The sequence below is a fragment of the Garra rufa genome, chromosome 22 (assembly GCF_049309525.1).
Source record: "Garra rufa chromosome 22, GarRuf1.0, whole genome shotgun sequence".
Lineage (NCBI taxonomy): Eukaryota > Metazoa > Chordata > Actinopteri > Cypriniformes > Cyprinidae > Garra > Garra rufa.
The window spans coordinates 3770958-3793541 of record NC_133382.1 but is presented as its reverse complement, the minus strand read 5'-3'; the positions used below and the strand labels follow the sequence as shown (position 1 = coordinate 3793541).

The 22584-nt window shown below is 34.7% G+C and overlaps 1 protein-coding gene across 1 annotated transcript in view; it reads right to left on the bottom strand.

The window, feature by feature from the left end:
• Window positions 1–1730: 1730 nt before the first annotated feature.
• The window catches only part of polr3e (polymerase (RNA) III (DNA directed) polypeptide E), a 27666-nt gene continuing 6812 nt past the window's right edge, over window positions 1731–22584 (bottom strand). Inside the window, exons 8-19 of the mRNA XM_073828815.1 lie at window positions 21634–21719; window positions 21492–21536; window positions 21313–21404; window positions 20345–20465; window positions 20165–20246; window positions 18066–18125; window positions 16624–16781; window positions 16297–16358; window positions 13165–13643; window positions 7802–7879; window positions 7605–7730; window positions 1731–2998 (exon numbers count right to left, since the gene is read on the bottom strand). Of these exons, the coding sequence (XP_073684916.1) occupies window positions 2942–2998; window positions 7605–7730; window positions 7802–7879; window positions 13165–13643; window positions 16297–16358; window positions 16624–16781; window positions 18066–18125; window positions 20165–20246; window positions 20345–20465; window positions 21313–21404; window positions 21492–21536; window positions 21634–21719 (1446 nt within the window). The 3' untranslated portion in view covers window positions 1731–2941. The remainder of the gene's footprint in view (window positions 2999–7604; window positions 7731–7801; window positions 7880–13164; window positions 13644–16296; window positions 16359–16623; window positions 16782–18065; window positions 18126–20164; window positions 20247–20344; window positions 20466–21312; window positions 21405–21491; window positions 21537–21633; window positions 21720–22584) is intronic.

The window sequence follows — 22584 nt, the reverse complement described above, 5'->3', positions numbered from 1 at the left end:
CGTATTTTGGTCAAATAATTAAAAAAAATTCTGAAAGGGGGTGTAAACTTTTGACCTCAACTGTAAGTGTCTTTAATCATGTGAACTTTCACCTGCAGCATTGCAAATGCAAAGCCCTAACTTTATTCTACATAGAAATGAACTTTCAACCCAGACTTCTGGCAATCAGAGAACATGGTCTTCTGTTCCAGAGGAGAGGCTGCGTCTAATCAAAGCTGTTGATAAGATTTGAGTGACATCTCAGCATTAGGTAATGTATTTATCAGGCTGACATGCGCCGTCTCTTATCTTCAATACAGAAGCACTGCACATTAGACATTATACCTGACGTCGCACTTGTGTGTATCTAAAAAATAAAAAGGTATACTGTTATGTCCCTTAGACACTGATAGATTTTTTTTTGAGTTAAAAAATAATTATTTACCAGCATACTGAGAGAAATATGAAGTACAGTAATGGAATCAGCAATTAATGATTGTGTATATGTAAATTATTAACCTCAAAAACAAAATGTATGACCCTTGTTCTACTGATATGTTTCCCTGTATTTCCTTAACACAATTTCCACCATAAAAACAAAGCATAACATGATAATTTAACATTCTAGTCGATTTTTATCAATAGAGGATTTGCACTTGCATCATGATTTGGTCCGCTACCTGGATGTGTGACCAATACTCGAATGTAAACAACGGCATGGATTGCACTGCACAGTGTTGCCAAGTCCGCGGTTTTTCCGCGGAATTGGGCTACCTTTAATGCTGTTGCCGCTGGATGTTTTTCATATCCGTGGGTTGAAACGACACTAATAACGTAATATTTAGCCCCCGGAATGCTAATTTTGCCAAGGGAATTAAAAATAAAACACTGAAATTAGTACATTGCATAAGTATTCATACCCTCAGTACATAGCTGAAGCACCTTTACAGCCTCAAGTCTTCTTGGGTCTGATGTGACAAGCTTTGCACATCTGCATTTGGCAATTATCTGCCAGTCTTTGCCTCACCTTTTCACCTCTCCATCTCTGTCAGCTTGGATGGGGGCTGGCAGACATTTTCTAGAGTCCTAGTTGTTCCAATCCTCTTCCATTATGGAGAATGCTTCTGTCAACCTTCAATGCAGCAGATTTTTTTCTGAACTTTCATCGCCTTAATGCAAGTCTGTCACTGAGCTCTGCAGGCAGCTATCTTGACCTCAGAACTTGGTTTTTGCTCTGATTTGCATTTTCAGCTGTTAGACCTTTTCTGAGAGGTGTGTGCCTTTCTAAATCAGACTCATTCAAATTAATTTGCCACAGTTTAACTCCACTCCAAGTGTAGGAACATCTAGAAGCAATATGAATGCTCCTGAGCTAAATTTCGAGTGTCCCAGAAAAGGGTATGAATACTTATGCAACGGGATCTTTTCCTGCACGAATGTTAATAACTTATTTTTTTTTGCTTTGCCATTATGATGTAGGGAGTGTAGATTGATGTGGGAAATTAAGTAATTTAACATAAGGCAGCAACATAACAAAATGTAAAAACAATGAAGGGGTATGAATACTTTTGCAAGGCACTGTACCTGTATGTCCCAAAGCTTGCCTACTCTTCTACTACACACTCAAAAGCGTGTACTTTTTCTTCACCAAAAGAGCATAGTACAAGTATGAACATTGGGACGCAGGGATTGTCTTTTGTAGGAGAAAATATAAAATAAAGACATTTGAAGACAAGATGTCATTTGCAACGTTTATTCAGAATGACATACAAATAAAAAAGGTCTGATTTGTTTTGTTTTTTTAGCTGTTTGAGTGTGTGACTGTACAGACTTGGCAATGATGACCCAGAATATGAATATGTGGAATGCTTAATAAACAGACCGACAGTGAACGCTTCATATGCAGGTGTGAAAGAGACACAGACATGTAGTTTTATGTTCATGTGCAGATGATTTCAGTCATAATTGTAAGATTGCAAATCATATTGATACAATATTTTCCCCTGAATAATTAAGAGGCACTTTCTTTCACACCCAAACACAGTTTAGCAACTCCAGCAAAAATCCCAGATCACTTGCATGACGAGAAAACAAAATTGTGTAACCATTATGCATATTTTTTTAATTTTTTATAAGAAATTAATATTTAAATTGCTTCAGCATTTACTCTGGTCTGAAATAAAAATAAACAAATCTAAACTCACTGCAAACGTCATTCAGAGCTTCACATTCTGATTCAATCCACTTCCAGGTCCAATAAATATTCATGAACACTTGTTCATATATTAGATTTCTGGGGTTTGCCTGTGAGCTCTGATCTAAACTGCTTCAGAATCAACCATTTGTCTTTTTTTTTTGGTTGTCAGAGCTGTAAACATTTCAACGGGAGCTTCACAGCCTTCGTTTGACCTCAAGGAGAGCGGAGAAATTAATATTTCAGAGAATTTACTCTGATCTAGTGCTCTTCAAATGTGTCCGTATCCTGCAGCCTGTTTCTTAAACTCAATATGCAATTAAAATCAAAGAAATGATTAAACCAAACACTTTTTTTTCAGTCTGCTAAAGAAAAACGATGCCAAAATCTGCCGATAAGCTCCCAAAGGCCACAGGATAAAATGAGATGAATCATGATCTCCTGTCATACCTACTTTCATATTAGGTCATAAAAAAAGAAAGCAAAAGAAACCAGCATTAACGGATAGTCTTGAGTATGCGTTCAGCACACAGCTCCTTTCCTTAGATTTCAGTTTCCCGCAAACGCAGGATCAGCCCTTTAGGTGAGATCATATGTTAACATATGCAGATGCTCTGGAGTGGGCGTGTCCCGGGCCGGTGGTGTCGGCCGAGGGCAGTGATTGGTTGGGTGTGTTGGCTCCGCCTCCCCGTGTGGCATTCACTCTCACTGAACTCTGAGGGAGGGAGACGCGTGATTGACAGGATCTCAGACGCTCTTGCTCTTCTGTCAGGAGGGAACGGTTCCCTTCAGATACCACATCCCTCCCAAACTCATGCAGCACTCCTGAACACAACACAACACAACACAACACAACACTGCTGTTAGCACATTCACTTTAACAACTACTAACTAGATTGAAAATGTTCGTCAACACCAGTGTTGTGCAAGTTACTTCCAAAACGTAATACATTATATATTACTAGTTACTGTCTTTTAATAGTAATTAGTTACATTACAATATTACTGTCTCTAAATTGTAATGCGTTACACTACTTTTAAGTTACTGTTGAGTTACTTTCATCAAATTATCCACAGATTATAAAATGCCAAAAAAAAGTTTAGAGCTGCTCATTATACATGAAGTTTAGGATAGCTAGCATAAAATTATAAAAACATATTTAGGTAGGCCTACCGGTATGTCTATTAATGTTACGTTGTAGTTTAGGTTAAACATGGATAAGCACAAAACTCATTAATACTTTCAGAAATAACACCGATAAATAAAGCAAAGTGTTATAATGTACAATCATTAAACACAATGAATAGCCTATAGGCTATTTTAAATGGTTTTCAGAACAAAACAAGAATGAAGAATACAATTTGCTAAACAAGCCAAAACGAATGAGGGTAAAAGCGAAACTAAAAACAAACGGTGTTGTTCTCGTGCAGCCTACCTCTCTCATTCTGCATCAATCCAATTAAATGTGTCCATATTCGTGATGTATTTGAATGCTAAACTATTATGTAAACCAGGATTTGTACTTAACGCGCTTATAAAACATCCTCCTCACATGAGCAAATATGTGTTTGGCTCGAGCGCAGGCTGACGGCACGGATACTATGCAGTACGCACTATTTCATTTTACCAGTGACTGTATTTTATTCTTATAATTAACAGACTGCAACTTTTGCAACGCTGTGTGTGCGTGAGGCGCCGGGGCAATCGAATAGCGGAATAACTCCGTCATTTTTGGTCATGCAGATCATTTAAAACTGCAGTGTGTTTACTTTTATTTCTGTCATCTCGGTTTCCTTTCCGTGAACTTTCGTAGAGCGCCACTCCACACAAAAGTGAACCAAACTCAGCAGCATATGTCACTCAGTCTTTTCGTTTTGAAAATCAGATATATTTCGCGTATTCATCCATTTTATATGCGGACTATGATTTAATAAAAACAGATTTAGTCATTTTTAGCTTAATTTTTGTTGCTTATGCACTCGTCCGTCATTTTTTCTCTTCTCCGACTCCGCAGCTCTCATCTTTAGTGTTACGTGGCACCAGTCTAGATGTTTCTAGGAGTTACTCGTGCTGTTTCTCCATAACGGGAGTGCGTCCATCTCATAAATGTAGAATTCGTCTCTGCAGTCATCTCAACCATCGAATTCCAGCAACAGGAAGACAAAATATTTTACTTGTGGACTTTTTTTAATTCACAAATTAATTTTGAGTTAAAATATGTTGATGTAACTTGCGTTACTGAGATTGTAACGAGTAATATTATTACCCAAATTGTATTAGTAATGCGTTATATTACTGCGTTACAGCAAAAAGTAATAAACTACTGTAACGTATTACTTTTGTAATGCGTTACTCCCAACACTGGTCAACACAAACTTTATTTGGCTCGAGAAAGCCGGGCCAGAAAGTTCGAAAAAGTTTGAAAAAAAAAAAAAAAAAGATTAAAGTTTGATTGTTTTCAGTCTAAGTTTAAAGCAGTTATAAAAGGTTGAAGATGTTAGCATGTTTTAGCATTAACATGTTACTAGCATGTTTCTAACATGACTAGCATGTTTTTCAACATGATTAGCAGGTTGCTGACACGTTTCTAGCATGGTTAGCAAGTTGTTAGCATGACTAGCATGTCTTTTTTTCAACATGATTAGCAGGTTGCTAACACGTTTCTAGAATGGTTAGCAAGTTGTTAGCATGACTAGCATGTCTTTTTTTCAACATGATTAGCAGGTTGCTAACACGTTTCTAGAATGGTTAGCAAGTTGTTAGCAGGACTAGCATGTTTTTAACATGATTAGCAGGTTACTAAGATGTTTCTAGCATGGTTAGCAAGTTGTTAGCATGACTAGCATGTTTTAACATGATTAACATGTTACTAACATGTTGCTACCATACTTTCAACACTATTAACATGTTTTTAACATAATTAGCATGTTGTTAACATGATTAGCAGGTTGCTGACACGTTTCTAGCATGGTTAGCAAGTTGTTAGCATGACTAGCATGTTTTTTTCAACATGATTAGCAGGTTGCTAACACGTTTCTAGCATGGTTAGCAAGTTGTTAGCATGACTAGCATGTTTTTTTCAACATGATTAGCAGGCTGCTAACACGTTTCTAGCATGGTTAACAAGTTGTTAGCATGACTAGCATGTTTTTTTCAACATGATTAACAGGTTGCTAACACGTTTCTAGCATGGTTAGCAAGTTGTTAGCATGACTAGCATTTTTTAACATGATTAACAGGTTGCTAACACGTTTCTAGCATGGTTAACAAGTTGTTAGCATGACTAGCATGTTTTAACATGATTAGCAGGTTGCTAACACGTTTCTAGCACGTTTCTAGCATGGTTAACAAGTTGTTAGCATGACTAGCATGTTTTTTTCAACATGATTAGCAGGTTGCTAGCACGTTTCTAGCATGGTTAGCAAGTTGTTAGCATGACTAGCATGTTTTAACATGATTAGCATTTTACTAACATGTTGCTACCATATTTTCAACACTATTAACATGTTTTGAACATAATTAGCATGTTGTTAACATGTTCTTTACATGATTAGGATGTTACTAGCATGTTTCTAACATGTTTAGTTGTCTTATTGCTAGAAATGTATTTGCTTGATTTTTCCTGACTTTATTAGGGGTGGCACGGTTCACAAAACCCACGGTTTGGTTCGTATCACGGTTTTAGGTCACGGTTTTCGTTTCTGTACGGTTCTTGTTTTTGTTTTTTTTCTGTTAATCTTTAACACTCCAGAAATTTAATTTGGCATATGATATGTAGCTTAATTATCCACAACTTAGGATACATTATAAAAAAAAAATGTTATATCATGTAATTATGCACAAACTGAATTGGACTTGACTTTAAGCACATTATTGGGACCATCTCTGAGGAAAGCTGGGAGAGATTTTGATTCAGCAAGAGAGAAGACATTGATGACATGATTTTCATTTATTTGGCAATAACAGGAGAATGTGTAGGAATTAATGTGCCTTTTTGCACATAAAGGTTGAACTGAAGAATTAACTTGCATTTATCAAAGAGCCAACTTCAGTGTAGCTCTTACAAAAATTGTATCTTTAAGAAAAAGAGAGGAAATCTTTAAGCTCTGTCTTTTAAACAAGCGATTGGTTGGTTCATGTCACATGACCTGCGGTGCGCTTGCGGCATTCTGAAAAGTTGAGATGTTTTTATCTCGATGCGGCGCGGATGCGCCTGGAAAAAAATGAGAAAATGCCGTTTTCGCATTAAACACTCTTTGCCATACTAGTATGGCAAGCCGTTTTAGCATTCTATCCTTGTTTGGTTACGCTCAACATGGCACATTGTTGTCACTCAGACAGACAGACGATTAACCATGATGGCGGCAGTTTGCACATTATTTCAAATATATGTCTTTTATGTCTAAAACTATTCCTTCATTATTGTAATTATTGGTGAAAATAGTCGATCCGGAAGCTCACATTGAGTTGAACTATAGATCTGCTATTTTCACAACTTATAAGTGACACTACCCAACAGCAAAATACTAACTTACCTACATTAATTTGTTAAAAGACTTTTCCCCCTTTTTTGACTAAAACTAGACTAAAACCTTTTTGACTTTGACTAAAATTGGACTAAAACTATCACATTTAGAAGTGACTAGAATTTGACTAAAACTAATAAGCATTTTAGTCCAAAAGACTAAGACTAAATCTAAGATGGTTGTCAAAAACAACACTGATTATGAGTGCGCATACCGCGCATCCACATTTGAAATAACGAACTGGAGCGTGCAAAAGACATGCTGCATGTGAACGGCCCCTTACGATGCGTTTCCACTACAGCGTCAAATCTGCGCTCAGTGCCGCTGGCCACTGCTTTGGGGAGTGTCAAATTTAGGACAGAGCACGTCTATTTACACCCTGTTTGCATTTCATCGTCTTCTTTTAACAGCGGTTCGCAAACTAAACTGTAGCATATAATGAATACATGCAAAGTACATTTACTTTTGCTTGACTTTTTCAATGATATGTGATTTCAGCTCAGTTTCGGACACACGCGTCATAGTCTTTCCTTGCCTACTTCTCACAGTGATTGGTTGTCGCCCGGCGTTTTGCGCTCTAGATTTGCATAAAGTACACTAAGTGCACGAGGCTACATTGCGCATGCGTTGAACCGTGTGACGCACACACGCTCCGAACCGAGACGAGCGAATCGAACGGTTCGGTTTTTTTCACGTACCGTGCCACCGCTACTTTTTATTTGTTTGTCAAACGCTTGAACAACTCTTTGGAAAAACAATGTTTACTTATTAACTTAGTTTACTTTACTTAGTTACCATTGCTTTATTTAAAAAGAAAATACAAAACACAAAATTAAATAAATAAATAAAAATTAAATAAATTACCTATAGTTACAAATTTCTGAAGTAAATATTGTAAAAGCACCTTGAGCAGTCGATCTATATCTGTTTTGGTGACAGCATCACCGAGCTCCTGCGTGAGGCGCGTCTGGATCACGTTTCGTCTGACGCGATAGTTCTTCATGAAGATCTCAAACAGAACCTGCCGGTGCTGCGGACCAAAACAAAAGCATTCTCATTTACTCAAAATCACTATTAACATCCAAAATCATAACAAATTACCTTGTCGAAGGTTTCTCCGCTCTCCCACAATCCAAAGACCTTCTGCTCTTCTGCTGTAGCGTTGCTCTGAGGAGGAAACTACACACACACAATCACACAATTAGTCTTTTTTTTTTTTTTTTTTTTTTTTTTACTATTTTAAGCACATTAAAGACATATTGCATCATTACTAAAAATGTTCCCATTCTGTGTTGTCATGTGAGTGCTCATAATTGAAGATTATAACATCACTTCATTTATTTGTTTTTTTTTAACTTCTCTCGTTTTGAGTCTAATTGACCAAAAACACACTTTTAAAGGGATAGTCACCCAAAAATGAAAATTGTATTCTACGTGCTCGGGACAGATGGACATGGCTGTGTATCAAAGGTAAAAATGCTATAAATACTGTTTAGTTTCTCTCAAAAAACGATCGTTTCGTGTCTTGAGCATGAATGTATCGTCACGAGTCACAGGGTGTAATTTGGATTTGTCTGTGCATGTTTTGTTTTACTTTAAAAGGTTTGGTGCCCATCCACTGCCATTATTTGGCTGACAGACTGCACCGGTTTTCGTTAAAAATCTCCGTTTGTGTTCTGCTGAGGAAACAAAGTCACCTACATCTTGGATGCCCTGGGGGTAAGCAGATACACATCAAATTTTCATTTTTGGGTGAACTATCCCTTTAAGCTGTTTAAGAGCAATAAATATGCGGAATCTATATTGTCCAGGTCCAGCTTTAGTTAACACTAATTTCTAAACACCGTTTAACAGGTTTGAAAATGGTTCTGAAGAGCAAAGCTAAGCTGATTCACAATTATATCAAGACAAGTACAATGCTGTAAGAAAGCACAAAGAAATGCAGTAAACATACAGTGCCCTCCACTAATATTGGCACCCTTAGTAAATATGAGCAAAGGTGACTGTGAAATTAAATCTGCATTGTTTATCCTTTAGATCTTTCATTTGAAAAATTCACAATTTTAACCTTCCATTGAAGTAAAACGATGGAAAATGGGGGAAATCTCATTATAAAATAAATGTTTTTCTCTAGTTGACGTTGGCCACAATTATTGGCACCCCTAGAAATTGCCCAAGTAAAAATATCTCTGAAGGATATTCCCATTAATATTACCAGAGTGGCGAGGAGTATAAAATTGTCCGGCCATGACTTTCTGTTCCACAGGATTATAAATATGAGGAACACAAAAGCCAAATCCCCTTAATCATCCATCACAAGAAGTAAAACCAAAGAATGTAGTTCTGATGTGCAGAGCAAGTTTGTTGTGCTTCACAATTAGAAAGATGCTGTAAGAAAAGAGCTAAAGCATTTACAATCCCCATTTCCACCATCAGGGTCATAATTAAGAAGTTCCAATCAACTAAAGAAGTTACAAATATGCCTAGAAGAGGATGTGTGTCTATTAGAGCAGGGCGATATGGTAAAAAAATTATCACAATATAAATAGCAAAATTTGCGATAACGATATAACTGACGATATAATTGACGCTAGACAAAATACTTCAACACTGCACGACTTTATTGGTGCAAATAAAAGAACATTACTTTTCAATGTAACAAGCAGCTGTTTTGATGTGCATTAAAGCTATCATGTTGTACTCCTGTAAGTGCTTTTGCTTCAAACGGTGAAACAGGTTGACGGTGTTTCCTCCTTTCGCCACGACGGACCGCTTGCATATTTTGCCGTGTATCTGACGTGCGAAAACCAAACCAGTTCCACACCACGGATGTTGCACCTTTTTTGCAAACCAATTCTGGTTCACATGTGTTAGTCAATGCTCTGCTTGTGCATGCCACCTCGCTTCTCGCTCCATGTGCGACCGCATGAAAACACCAGCACTGCGCACGCGCGTTAAGTCCAAGTTCTATCGCGATATGTCAATTTCATATCGTACCATAACATTACACCAGTATGAAGGTATGAAATGGTCCAGCCCTAGTGTCTATATCATCCTAATGCATGATAAGGAGGAGAGTTTGAGTGGCCAAAGACTCTCCAAGGATCACAGTTGGAGAATTGCAGAGAATTGTTGAGTCTTGAGGTCAGAAAACCTAAAATAAAATGATCAAACAGCCCCTACATCACCACATGTTGTTTAAGAGGGTTTCAAGAAAAATCCTCCTGGCTCATCCGAAAACAAACTCCAGCGTATTCACTTATCAGACTTGATTGGAACTTCAAACAGGACTGGCTTCTATGGTCAGATGAAACTAAAAATTACCGTTTTGGCAGCTAACCCTCCAGATGGTCTTGGTGCAGACAAGAATAAAAAAGTACCCCATGCCCACAGTTAAAAATACTGCTAGGTCTTTAATATTGTGGGTCCTGGACACATTGTTTAGATACATGGCTTCATGGATTCTATCAAACACCAGCAGATAAAAAAAATGCAAAACCTTCCTCTGTTGGAAATCTTATAATGGGCCATGGTTGCATCTTCCAGCAGGATGATGATCCAAAACTAACATCAAAATCAACACAAAAATGTGTCACTGAGCACAGAAATAAAGCTTCTACCATGGCCGTCCCAGTTCCCTGACCTGAACCCTGTATAGAAACTGAAGAGAAGAAGCACCAACATGAAGCTGGGAAGAGAGAGATTCTGTTTGAATGAATGGCCTCTGATCTCTTCTCCAAACTCATTAGACATTGTTGGAGAAAACTCAGAACTGTTATCTTGGAAAAAGGATGTTGCAATTATTGGGTGCCAATAATAGTGGCCAACGTAAACTAGAGAAAAACATTTCATAACGAGATTTCCCTCCCAGGTTCTATTGTTTTACTTCAATGACAGGTTAGATCTTTCATTCGAAAAATTCACAAAATTCTAAAGGATAAACAATGCAGATTTATTTTCACATCCACTTTCGCTCATATTTACCAAGGGTGCCAATATTAGTGGAGGGCACTGTATTTTTGAAAGTATATCCTGACATTAGGATGTTTGTGTTTTAAGAATCAAAGAGAAAAGAAAAAAACTCAGACTCTCAGAAAAAAAAGTCTGGACTATGTAGTAATGAGCTTTAACTCCATTAGGAGGAGTTACATAAGTATTGTTTACCAGCCCCACACACACACACACACACACACACCCTTAATCCAATTATCCTTAAGACCAAAGGACTGGACCACATCCTAAAATCAAACACGTTAACTTAATGATTGAGACAGACATAGACTTAAGTCAATTAAAGCCAGAAAAACAATCCTTGTCTGCATTTTGCATTATTCTAAGAAATATTTATATTTACCAGAATTAATTTAACATAAAAATGTAAATTACTAAACACTACTTCTGAAAATAAATAAATAATTCTTTATAAAATCAATTTATTAGACATGCTTTTGATTATTAATTTAAGGAATATTTACCAGAGAAGAAAATAAAAAAATGATAATATAATATATACCAGAATTAATTTAAATGTAAAAATGTAAATACGAAACACTACTTTTGAAAATAAATAAATCATTCTTTATAAAAGAATTTGATTTTGATTATTAATTAAGGAATATTTACCAGAGAAGAAAATAAATAAATTATAACATAATATAATATAATACAATATAATATAATATAAACCAGAATTATTTTAAATGTAAAAATATAAATACAAAACACTACTTTTGAAAATAAATAAATATTTTTTTTATTGTTTTTGATTATTAATTTAAGGAATATTCACCAGAGAAAAAATATAATATAATATAACCTAATATAACCTAATATAATATAATATAATATATACCAGAATTAATTAAAATGTAAAAATGTAAATACGAAACACTACTTCTCAAAATAAATAAATAATTCTTTATAAAAGATTTTGCTTTTGATTATTCTTTAAGGAAAATTTACCAGAGAAGAAAATAAATAAATTATAATATAATATAATATATACCAGAATTAATTTAAATGTATAAATGTAAATACGAAACACTACTTCTCAAAATAAATAAAACTTTTTTTATAAATGTATTAGACATGCTTTTGTTTATTAATTAAAGGAATATTTACCAGAGAAGAAAATAAATAAATAAATAAACTCCTCATTCCTCAGAGGCGAGTACATTTTCTATAAATTTTTGCTCTGGAAGTGAACTTTATTTGAAAGTTATTGGAAAAAACTTTTTACAAATTTTTTTTTTTATTTTGTATAAAAAATTAAATTGTATAAATTTCATGATTTTAGTGAATTATACATGCTTTCGATTAATAGTTTAGAAGTCTAGAAAATAGTTTTGAGTTTAGAGAAATAAATATAAAAAATAATAATAATAATTCTGTACAGCTGCTCTGCAACAATTTGTATCGTGAAAAGCACTATACAAATAAACTTGAACTTAAAACCGGTACACCAAAAAAAGGGTATACAGAAATTTTTAAAAGGGAAAAAACTAAATCTGGAAAAAAATAATAAAATTTAAACAGAATTTGGAAAAAAAAATTAAATAAAATGGATTTCATATGTCTCTCTCTCTCTCTGTAAATAAAAGTCGTCTATTTTTCGATCCGATTACTCAATTAATCATCAGAATAATTGCCAGATTACTTGATTACCAAATGAATCGTTAGTGACAGCCCTACAAATAATATTAAGATATCAGACCATCATTGCAAGTCATCTGAAAAAATAATTGTAATAAAACAATATTATTTGCTCTGAAAAGGCTTAAAAGATTCTCTCCCAATGAGAGCAACTTTGATTTTGAAAACGCACACAAAAAAGATAAAAACTAGTTATTCATATTATGCATATTGGCTGTTTGTTATTAGTAAAAATTTATGTCTTACGTCTTTATCTAGCATGTCCATATTTTAGATGCGCTAATCCTACCTCATATACCTAAACATAACTACCTTACTAACTGTTAACAAGCAGCAGATTAGGAGTAAACTAAGGGAAAGGTCATAGTTAATAGTGAGAAATGGTTCTTAAACTAAAGTGTGATGAAATTATTATTTGCATCTTTAGAAAAATAAAGGCACAATTAATCGCATTCAAATCTCTGTGATGGTTAATGATGTAGCTTACTTTTCTATCTACCGAATGAAGTAATGTAAAAATAATGACTTCTTATTTGTTGAATCATTGTATGTGGCAAAAATCATTAGGATATTAAGATCATGTTCCATGAAAATATTTTGTCCATTTTCTACCGTAAATATATCAAAACTTATTTTTTGATTAGTAATATGCATTGCATTTGCAAAACTTTAAAGGCGATGCTCTCATTATTTAGATTTTTTTGCACGCTTACATTCCAGATTTTCAAATAGTTGTATCTCGGCCAAATATTGTCCTATCCTAACAAACAATACATAAACGGAAAGCTTATTTATTCAGCTTTTAGACTTACAGGCACCAGGATCTGTTTGCATTGGCTCTGGAGGATGGTGTCCTGCAGCATGCGGTCCGTCACGTGGCCATACACCGAGTGACCCGTGGGTAAACTGGCCAGATGCAGGTTAAACAGCCTCTTCACTTCACTCAGGCACAAAACATAGTGCTTCTGGAACGTGCTCCGTACAAAGTCCTGGAGCTCCGGGGTGAAGGAGTGACCGTGTCCATTATGAGGGTCAGAGACCGGAGAGGTAGAGTTGGGGTAACCGTTGATCGAGCCGTTTGTGAGCGAGCCTGACGTGTCCATTGGCTCTTCAGAGTCACTCATGGGCTCCTGTTTGACCTGCACCAGGGCACCAGACTCACCGGACGAGCCCGTGTATCGGGATGCCTTCAGTCTACGAGCGTCCAGCTCCCTCTGCATGGCGCCGTGGTTTTCTCTGGCGTTCTCCCTCGCTGATTTCAGACGATGATCTCCGCTGATGTGAACAGGCTCTGCAGCAAACAACACAATTGTTTGATGCTTTTTGAAAGAAATTAATACATTTTTTCATCAAGGATGCATTAAATTGATCAAAAGTGAGAGTAAACGCATTTCTAATGTGACAAATGATTTCTATTGCAAATGAATGCTGTTCTTTTGAACGTTCTATTTATTAAATAGTCTTAAAATAAAATGCATCAGGGTTTCCGCAAAAATATGAAGCAGCATAACTGTTTTCAACATTGATAATTATCAGAATAGCAGCAAATCAGCATATTAGGATGATTTTAGAATAATCATGTGACACTGAAGACTGGAGTAATGATGCTGAAAATGTTGCTTTGATCACAGGCAGGGCTCTAGAGTGCGACCAATTTGGTCGCATGTGCGACCTAATTTCTCAATGGTGCGACTAAAAAAAATCAAAGGTTGCACCGGTGCGACCAGCCGTTCGAGGGGGGGGGAAAAGAAACTCCGTCACTCTTAAAGTCTCCCTGTTGCTCAACAACAGACACACATTAGACCCATATCGTGGTCTAAACCAATCAGAGATAAAGGACGGATCAAGCGTTTACAATGCCTCCTCCGCAAAAACACGGACTGGATCGCGGACTCCATTCATAAAAACCGAATTTACTATGGCGCGGAATGACACGTAATACGTTAATTTCTGGAATGATAAATCAAAAGTTGGTCTGTCACTTAATTCAATCGCGATATGGACTAGTGTCTATGAAAACTGAAAGGCAAAAAGACCGTTTAAAATGAATCCTGCATGTTCCGTTTGCCTCTATGTATTAATGGTGGAGACGTGTATTTTTTTTTTTTAACTACACGTGTATAGGCTACTGAAGCACGCGTGACGCTCCCGCTAATTTTTGGCATTTGCATCTCACATGAACAGATAAACTCAATCTCCAAACCTACTGTGTCACTTTTACCGTTTCATTTGAGAAAGCATCATATCATACTGTACACACAGAAACTTCAAGGCAACCTGTCAAAATAAGAGTACGGTTTAACATGAAACAGAACAATATTAGCCCTGTATTACTTTTGTACAGTATAATGTAGGTGTTTATATATTCCTATTTATAAATCATATATATGTTTGCCAAAAATTAAAAAGGTTTATTTTTCATTTGATTAAAAATAAATACATGTTTATGCTTTCATTTGATTATGAGAAAAATTAAAACAAGAATTTAAAAAAATAAAATTAAATTAAAAAACAATTGTAGAGCCCTATTGTTCAAAATGTTAAAATAGAGAGTTTTGTCCTTATTTTTTCACTGAAATGTTTTCGTTGTTACACAAACTAGGGTAAAGTCCTGGGGAAAAAATATGCTTCAAATAAAGAACTTTATATTGACCAGATTGTTAGTTAATCATTTACAAGTCAATATTGCCTATATGTACAGGGATTAAAAAAAAAAAAAAAAGTAAAAAAAAAAGTGAACTTGTAAAACTGCGGTGTTGAATGTGATGCGGTTGAAAATTTGGGTGCACCTAACTTTTGTGCTGGTGCACCTCAGAAAAAAAGTTAGGCGCACCAGTGCAACCAGTGCAAAAAGTTAGTCTAGAGCCCTGACAGGTATAAATTACAGTTTACTATATATTTGCATAGAAAACTGCTATTTTAAATTAAAATATTTCACAATTTTACTGTATTTTTGATCAAATAAATGCAGCCTTAATGAGCAGAAGAGACTTCTTTCAAAAACATTAACAAATCCCCAAATATAAATATAAAAATAAATAAATAAATATACACACACACACACACACACACACACACACACACGCTGCTGCTTAAGTTTGGGATCAGTAATATTTTTTTTGTTTTTTCTAAAGTCTCTGATGCTCAAAAAACAAACCATTCATTTGAATAAAAATACAGAAACCAAGTAATATTATTGCAATTCAAAAAAAGCACTTTTTTTAAAATATACTTTAAAATGTAATTTCTTTCTGTGAAGCAAAGCTACATTTTATCAGCCATTACTTCAGCTTTCAGAGTCACATGATTGTTAAAAAAAAAAAAAAACATTCTAATATGCAGATTAATTACTGTTATCATCAATGTTGGAAAAAGTTGTACTGCTTAATATTTTTTTGGAACCTGCGATTCTTTTTTCAGGATTCTTGATGAATAAAAGGTTAAAAATAACAGCATTTATTCAAAAGTTAATTTATTAATTTAACATCCTCTGTGAATAAAAGTATTAATTTCTTAAAAAAAAAAAAGAATAGAAATTTACTGACCCCAAATTTCACTTTTGACTAAAGATCTATATTTTAAATGAATATTTTTTTCCAACTTTTAATTTGTTAAAGAAAAAACAAAAAAACAGGTTCCAACAAAATATTAAGCAGTGCAAATGTTTTCAACATTGATAATAAATCAGCATATTCAAATGATTTCTGAAGGATCATGCGACACCGAAGACTGAAAAATCAGCTTTGATCACAGAAATAAATTAGTTTGCCATTTTTAAATTAAAATAATATTTCAAATTTTTTCTGTATTTTTGATTAATTACATGCAGCCTTGGTGAGCAGAAGAGACTTTCAAAAACATGAACAAATCATACAGACCCCAAACATTTAAACAGTGGTGTATATAGATACATATATATGTATTAGAGAAGTAAAAAGTCATACCCATCTGAGCATCCTTTTTAGGCACAAAGTCATCTTTGGAGAAGTTAAACACTTTTTCCAACCTGCAATACAGTGTTTATTTAGAAACATCAGGATAATGAGATTCTTACTTCCTATTAGGACCAAACTATGCACAACATCTTTAACTTTCTCTTATTCATCTTATTTAGTTAAAGCATTAGTTTAAAAGTCCATGTTGTTCTAACTCTGTTTGAAGTACAATAGTGCCTCCACTTTTTCAGATAATTAAAATTCTTTTTGTGTCTTTTTGTGTTCATCGAATAAAGAAAATCAGCGGTTTTTCATGGGTCATGGGTATGTTCATACTTAGACTGAATGCCCAGCCAAAGCATGTGCTGTCTCTGAGCCACATCAGGATGCTTTTTGACAAAATCATGATCGGTGGGCAACAGGAACTCCCAGCCTCGGTTTAATCGAGGGGCAGACATCTGCTCTAGGAAGTCCTTCACATCCTCTGGAGGAAGCTGTAGACAGAGAAAAACATCAGAGGATGATAGCAATACCAGCATATACTGCATAAAATGGATAATTAACACTGTAAAGCCTGGCATATGATACGTCAGGCTCATATAATCTGATATAGTGAGAATATGGTGCAAAAACTGATGTAAATGTAAATCAGTGAGGTCTTTATAGCAGCATTGCAGATACTGACATAAGATGATATAAATATCTGTGGTCACTCTATATCTCCAATAATAGGTCTTAGGAAGACAAGATTGAAATGATCTAAGTGTTACATTTAATGCACTTCAATCCAACGATGACTGAGAGATGAACAAATAAACATTCCTCAAAAGATGCGAGATGTTTTGGAGGCTTGGGAAGATCATTCTTCCACTGAGGAATTGTGAAAGTTAAGCTTCTGGAAACAAACGTTCCTCAAAAGATCCTGATGATCAGATTTGAGACTCACTGATTTTTCTAAAATGATGCATGGAAAATCAAGTAAAGCCAAACTGCTTCAGTCCAGTACGTGTTCATCTGAAAATATGACTCAAGTTATTGTTACATTTAATTGATTCAATTCTAAAAAGATTTGACAGCAAAAAAAAAAAACAAATAAAAAAAAAAAACACATTAAGCACCTGCTGAAGGTGGACATTTGGTCAATTAGCTAAAAGACCTTTTTCTTGATAAAAATGTATGAACTATGAATAAATAAGGTTTCGTCAGACTATTAAAGAATTACTTTCAGAATAAAAATGTCCTGATAATGTACTCACCCCCATTTCACCCCGAGATATTCATGTCTTTCTTTCTTCAGTCACAAAGAAATTAAGTTTGAGGAAAACATTGCAGGATTTTTCTTCATATAGTGGACTTCAATGGAGCTTAACAGACTGAAGGTTAAAAATGCAGTTTCATTGCAGCTTCAAAGGGCTCTAAATGATCCCAGGCGAGGAATAAGGGCCGTAGCTAGCGAAACAATCACAGATGCTCTCTTGTCCAGCTCTGAGATGCACATGCATACTCTGTGCAGTCCGGTTCTCGAAAGACTCCCATCTGATTTCCATTGAAGTCCACTATATGGAGAAAAATCCTGGAATGTTCTCCTCAAAAAATGTAATTTCTTTGCGACTGAAGAAAGAAAGACATGAACATCTTGGATGACAAGGGGGTGAGTACATTTTCAGGAAATGTTTATTTTGGAAGTGGAGTGATCCTTTAAGGGTAAAAACCTCACATCTTGTATAAATGCCATATTCTGTTGTACTCAAGTGCTCATTTTAATTCAGCACACAAACCTTTATGATGGCAGCAACCTCTTTTCTCATCAGGGTTCGTTCTAAAGTGAATCTCCACATCTGAAAGCACAAAATGAAATGCACTTATGAAATCAGCAAACTTTTTGAAAGGAATGTGTAATGATACGGCTTGTCGTTACTATTAAATCAGGTCACAGGACTCATTTCAGGCTGTGTGACCCCAATATTTACATTTAGACATTAAGCAGACGCTTTTACCCAAAGCAACGAAAGAGGGCAATAGAAGCAATCAAAAACAACAAAAGAGCAATGACATGCAAGTGCTATGACAAGTCTCATTTAGCCTAATGCAGTACATGTATCAAGGTTTTTTTAATTATATAATAAATAAAAAGAATAAAAAAAAGAAAAAGCAAGTTAGTGTTAAGAGGCAGATAGATAGATAGATAGATAGATAGATAGATAGATAGATAGATAGATAGATAGCAACAAGAACAGAGAAGCTAATGTCAGTTACTTTGTAAATTAATAGAGAATAAGTCTTTTTTTAGAAAAGAATTAGAATCGAGTGCTAGAGTTAGAGGGTCAAATAAAGATGGAAGAGATGTATTTTTAGAAGACGGCTAAGGACCCAGTTGTTCGGATTGCGTTGGGCAGGTCATTCTACCAGAAAGGTACATTTAATGTGAACGTCTGGGAAAGTGATTTTGTACCTCTTTGGGATGACACAATAATGCAGTGTTCACTTGCAGGACGCAAGCTTCTAGAGGGCACATAAGTGGTGGTTTTGTAGGCAAACATTAATGCCTTAATGTCTTTATGCGAGGACCTAATGGTAGCCAGTGAAAATTGATGAAGAGAGGTGTGTGTGATGTGCGTTTTCATTAAAATGAACCTTGCAATCACATTTTGGATTATTAGTAAAGGTTTGATAGAACTGGCTGGAAGACCAGCCAAAAGAGCATTGCAATAGTCCAGCCTGGACAGAAAGACAGCAATATTTTGGGCTGAAAAAACAACTCCTCACCCTGATACTTTAAACTACTATCATTATTATATTATAACATTATTTTTTACTATTAATATTTATATTTTTAGTTTTACGGCTGCTGTGTTTGCTTAAAATGCAAGTACTCCTGTTTTTTTATTATTTTTTTATTTTATTATTTTATGCTGTCCATGTGTAAAGTACATCATATGATGTTCTCCTATTATATAACCTTGCTGTTTCTTTAGCAGCATGGACCTTTATAATAATAAGAGAGGCAGATTACACAGTAATGTTTATATGTGACCAGTCTTAAGTTGCTGGGGTATATTTGTAGCAATAGCTAAAAAAAAAATTGGCTAACACTTTACAAAAAGGTTCATTAGTTAACATTAGTTAGCCACATTAGTTAACATGAACTAATAATGAACTGCACTTATACAGCATTTATTAATCTTTGTTAAATGTTAATTTCAACATTTACTAATACATTATTAAAATTTTGTTAACATTAGTTAACGCAGTGTGAACTAACATGAACAAACAATGAACAACTGTATTTCCGTTTACTAATGTTAACAAAGATTAGTAAATACAGTAACAAATGTATTGCTCATGGTTAGTTCATGTTAGTTAATACATTATCTAATGTTTAACTAATGAACCTTATTGTAAATTGTTACCGAAAATTGTATGGGTCAAAATTTTTGATTTTTCTTTTATGCCAAAAATCATTAGGAAATTAAGTAAAGATCATGTTCCATGACGATTTTTTGTAAAATTCCTACTGTAAATATACCAAAATGTAATTTTTGATTAGTAATATGCATTGTTAAGAACTTAATTTGGACAACTTTAAAGGTGATTTTCTCAGTATTTATATTTTTTGCACCCTCAGATTCCTGATTTTCAAATAGAAGTATCTCGACCGAATATTGTCCTATCCTAACAAACCATACATCAATAGAAAGCTTATTTATTGAGCTTTCATATGATGTATATATCTCAGTTTTGTCAAATTTGACCTTATGACTGGTTTTGCGGTCCAGGGTCACATATAGAGTTAATGATATCAACCAGTGGTATCTGTAATTGTATGATACAATCTGCTCACGTGGAGAAAATCAAAAAGAAAACAAATGAAACTCACCACAAAGTCTCGACCACGGCAGAGCACTTCAGCAGGAACGCCACTGTGGGAACTACAGGTGTTTTTGGGATATAGCACGTCACTGTCAAAGAAAAAAAACAACAACAGAAATTTAGCACTTGATCTACTGAAACATCATGCATTTACTCTATGTAGACAGGAGACAAACATCATCCTCACCTCTTCACAACCCAGTTGCCCTGGACGAGCAGCGCCACCTGCTGGATACAGCGCAATACTGCGGTGGAGTCCGTTCCTGAGGCCAGCAGCCCCATCAGATTGGCAAAGGGCATCACCTTGACTATAAGCAAAAGAAAACATTAAAGTCTGAAAGGTCTGGTTTCAGCAGGGGGCCAGACAATGCTTTATGGAATAAATACATTTTCATTTTGACAGCAATAAATTGTAAAACAAAGTCTTAAACAGTTCAAAAAGTCTTAAAATTAGGTGTTTCAAAGGTGTTGAAATTAGAGAGTTATTAAAGAAAGTTTTTTTTTTTTTTTTTCATCAGTTGCGCTTAATTAGATTTGAATATTAAAGGAACACTCCACTTTTTTAGCATAACTTAGCATAGATCATTGAATCCTATGAGACCAATAGCATCACGTTCAAAAATGACCAACCAGTTTCAATATTTGTCCTATTTAAAACTTGAATTATCTGTAGTTATATCGTGTTCTGAGACCAGCGGAAAATGTAAAGCTGAGATTAGGAACTGCACTCCCATTCTGGCGTAATAGTCAAAGAAATTTGTTGCCGTAATTTGGCCGAAGCAGGCAGAGTAATATCACGCAGCACATGTGCAAATGCTAACCTAGCTGGGAACTAATTTCGGCCTAGAAAATCGCAACTTTACATTTTCCGCCGGTATTAGTACATATTTTTAAATTGTTGTTTTGTAATTAAATTTTCTCTTTGAAAAGCAAGACAAAACTGTAAAAAACAAATATTTTGGGTATTTAATTTATGCAATAGGATATGATTGGAACCAAATGACTCACTCTGCCTTCAAACTATAAAATCATTAGTGCTAGTTGTCGTCATTATGTCTCACAGCTCAATTGGAAACAAGACAGGGTCTAAAACCAGAATGCAGTCTGCTATTTGAGGTTATCTGAACTAGACCATAATCAATGACCAAAGCTCACCGTTCTTCATCAGCGTCTTGACTTGATCACCCAAAGGCAGCGTACGGAGCTGGGCCATGGAAAGCACATTACTAGGACCCATGGGTTTGGCCCTAGAGAATGAGAAGACAGAATAAGAAGAAAAGCATGGGGAAAATACAAACTCCTCTGTGCATCCTACTGAATGTTCTTCTACTTACACTTTTTCTTCAGCCAAAGGAGGCATGAGCATGGACAGATATTCACTGAGGAGAGAACAAAAATGCATTAGATGAACACACACATATTTCACAAACGGTTCCTCTAGTGTTCACGGGTAAATGACTGAATGAAGGCACTAACCCTGGTGTTTTCACCAGTTCTGTGTTTTCTGTGGTGTCCATGGCCTGGCAGTAAAGATACTGTCGCTCGTGCTCAGAACGGCTGTCCTAAAGATTAATCAGAATAAATGAGAATGCATAAAGAATGTAACATATAATGAATGATTTCCCTAAATTTCACTGTTTTAACATTTAATTTAACACATTTGCATTTTCTGATGTCAGTTAATATCCACATGACATGCAAGTAAACAAATAAAATATTTAAATGTTTTAGTGTTTTATTTTGTTTACTTATTATTTAATCTTTTTTATATAGTATATATAAAATCACTTATAAAAAAAAATATATACAGTATTGTGATTATTTTATTACTTTCTTGTACCAAAACATTTACTTTTTTAAAACCCAACTTAATTTATTATTTTATTACTATAATTAATATTATTAATATTAGTTATTATTAACTATTATTATTAGGTTTAATTGTAATTATAAAAGACAGAATTGCTTTACTGTTGTAAAATACAATTGCACTAAAATAAAAACAAGTCGTAATATTATCACATATTGAAAACCAAAACTTCCTTGAAGTCCCAGAGATTTCATGCTAATATTTCAATAATTCAACAACATTAACAATTATTATTATTCTTAACAACAACAATAATAGTAATAACTTTAACATCAAAATGTTGATATAATTATGAATTTTATTATTAGGTTTAACTAATTATTAAAAAAAATGAAGACAAAACTCATTACTGTAAAATAAAAATGAATAGATCATAATAGAATTTTGATTTGAGTTTTTATTGTGTTCTCGTAAAGTTCTTTGCTTTCAAGCATGTTTACTGTGATTTCAGGAGCAAAGAAACTATTTCTGGTGTAGCAAATGTGATTTCTGAACAGTACAAACTATGCAGATGTTGTTGAGATTTCCAGTGAGTTCAGTGTGTTGCTGCTGCATTG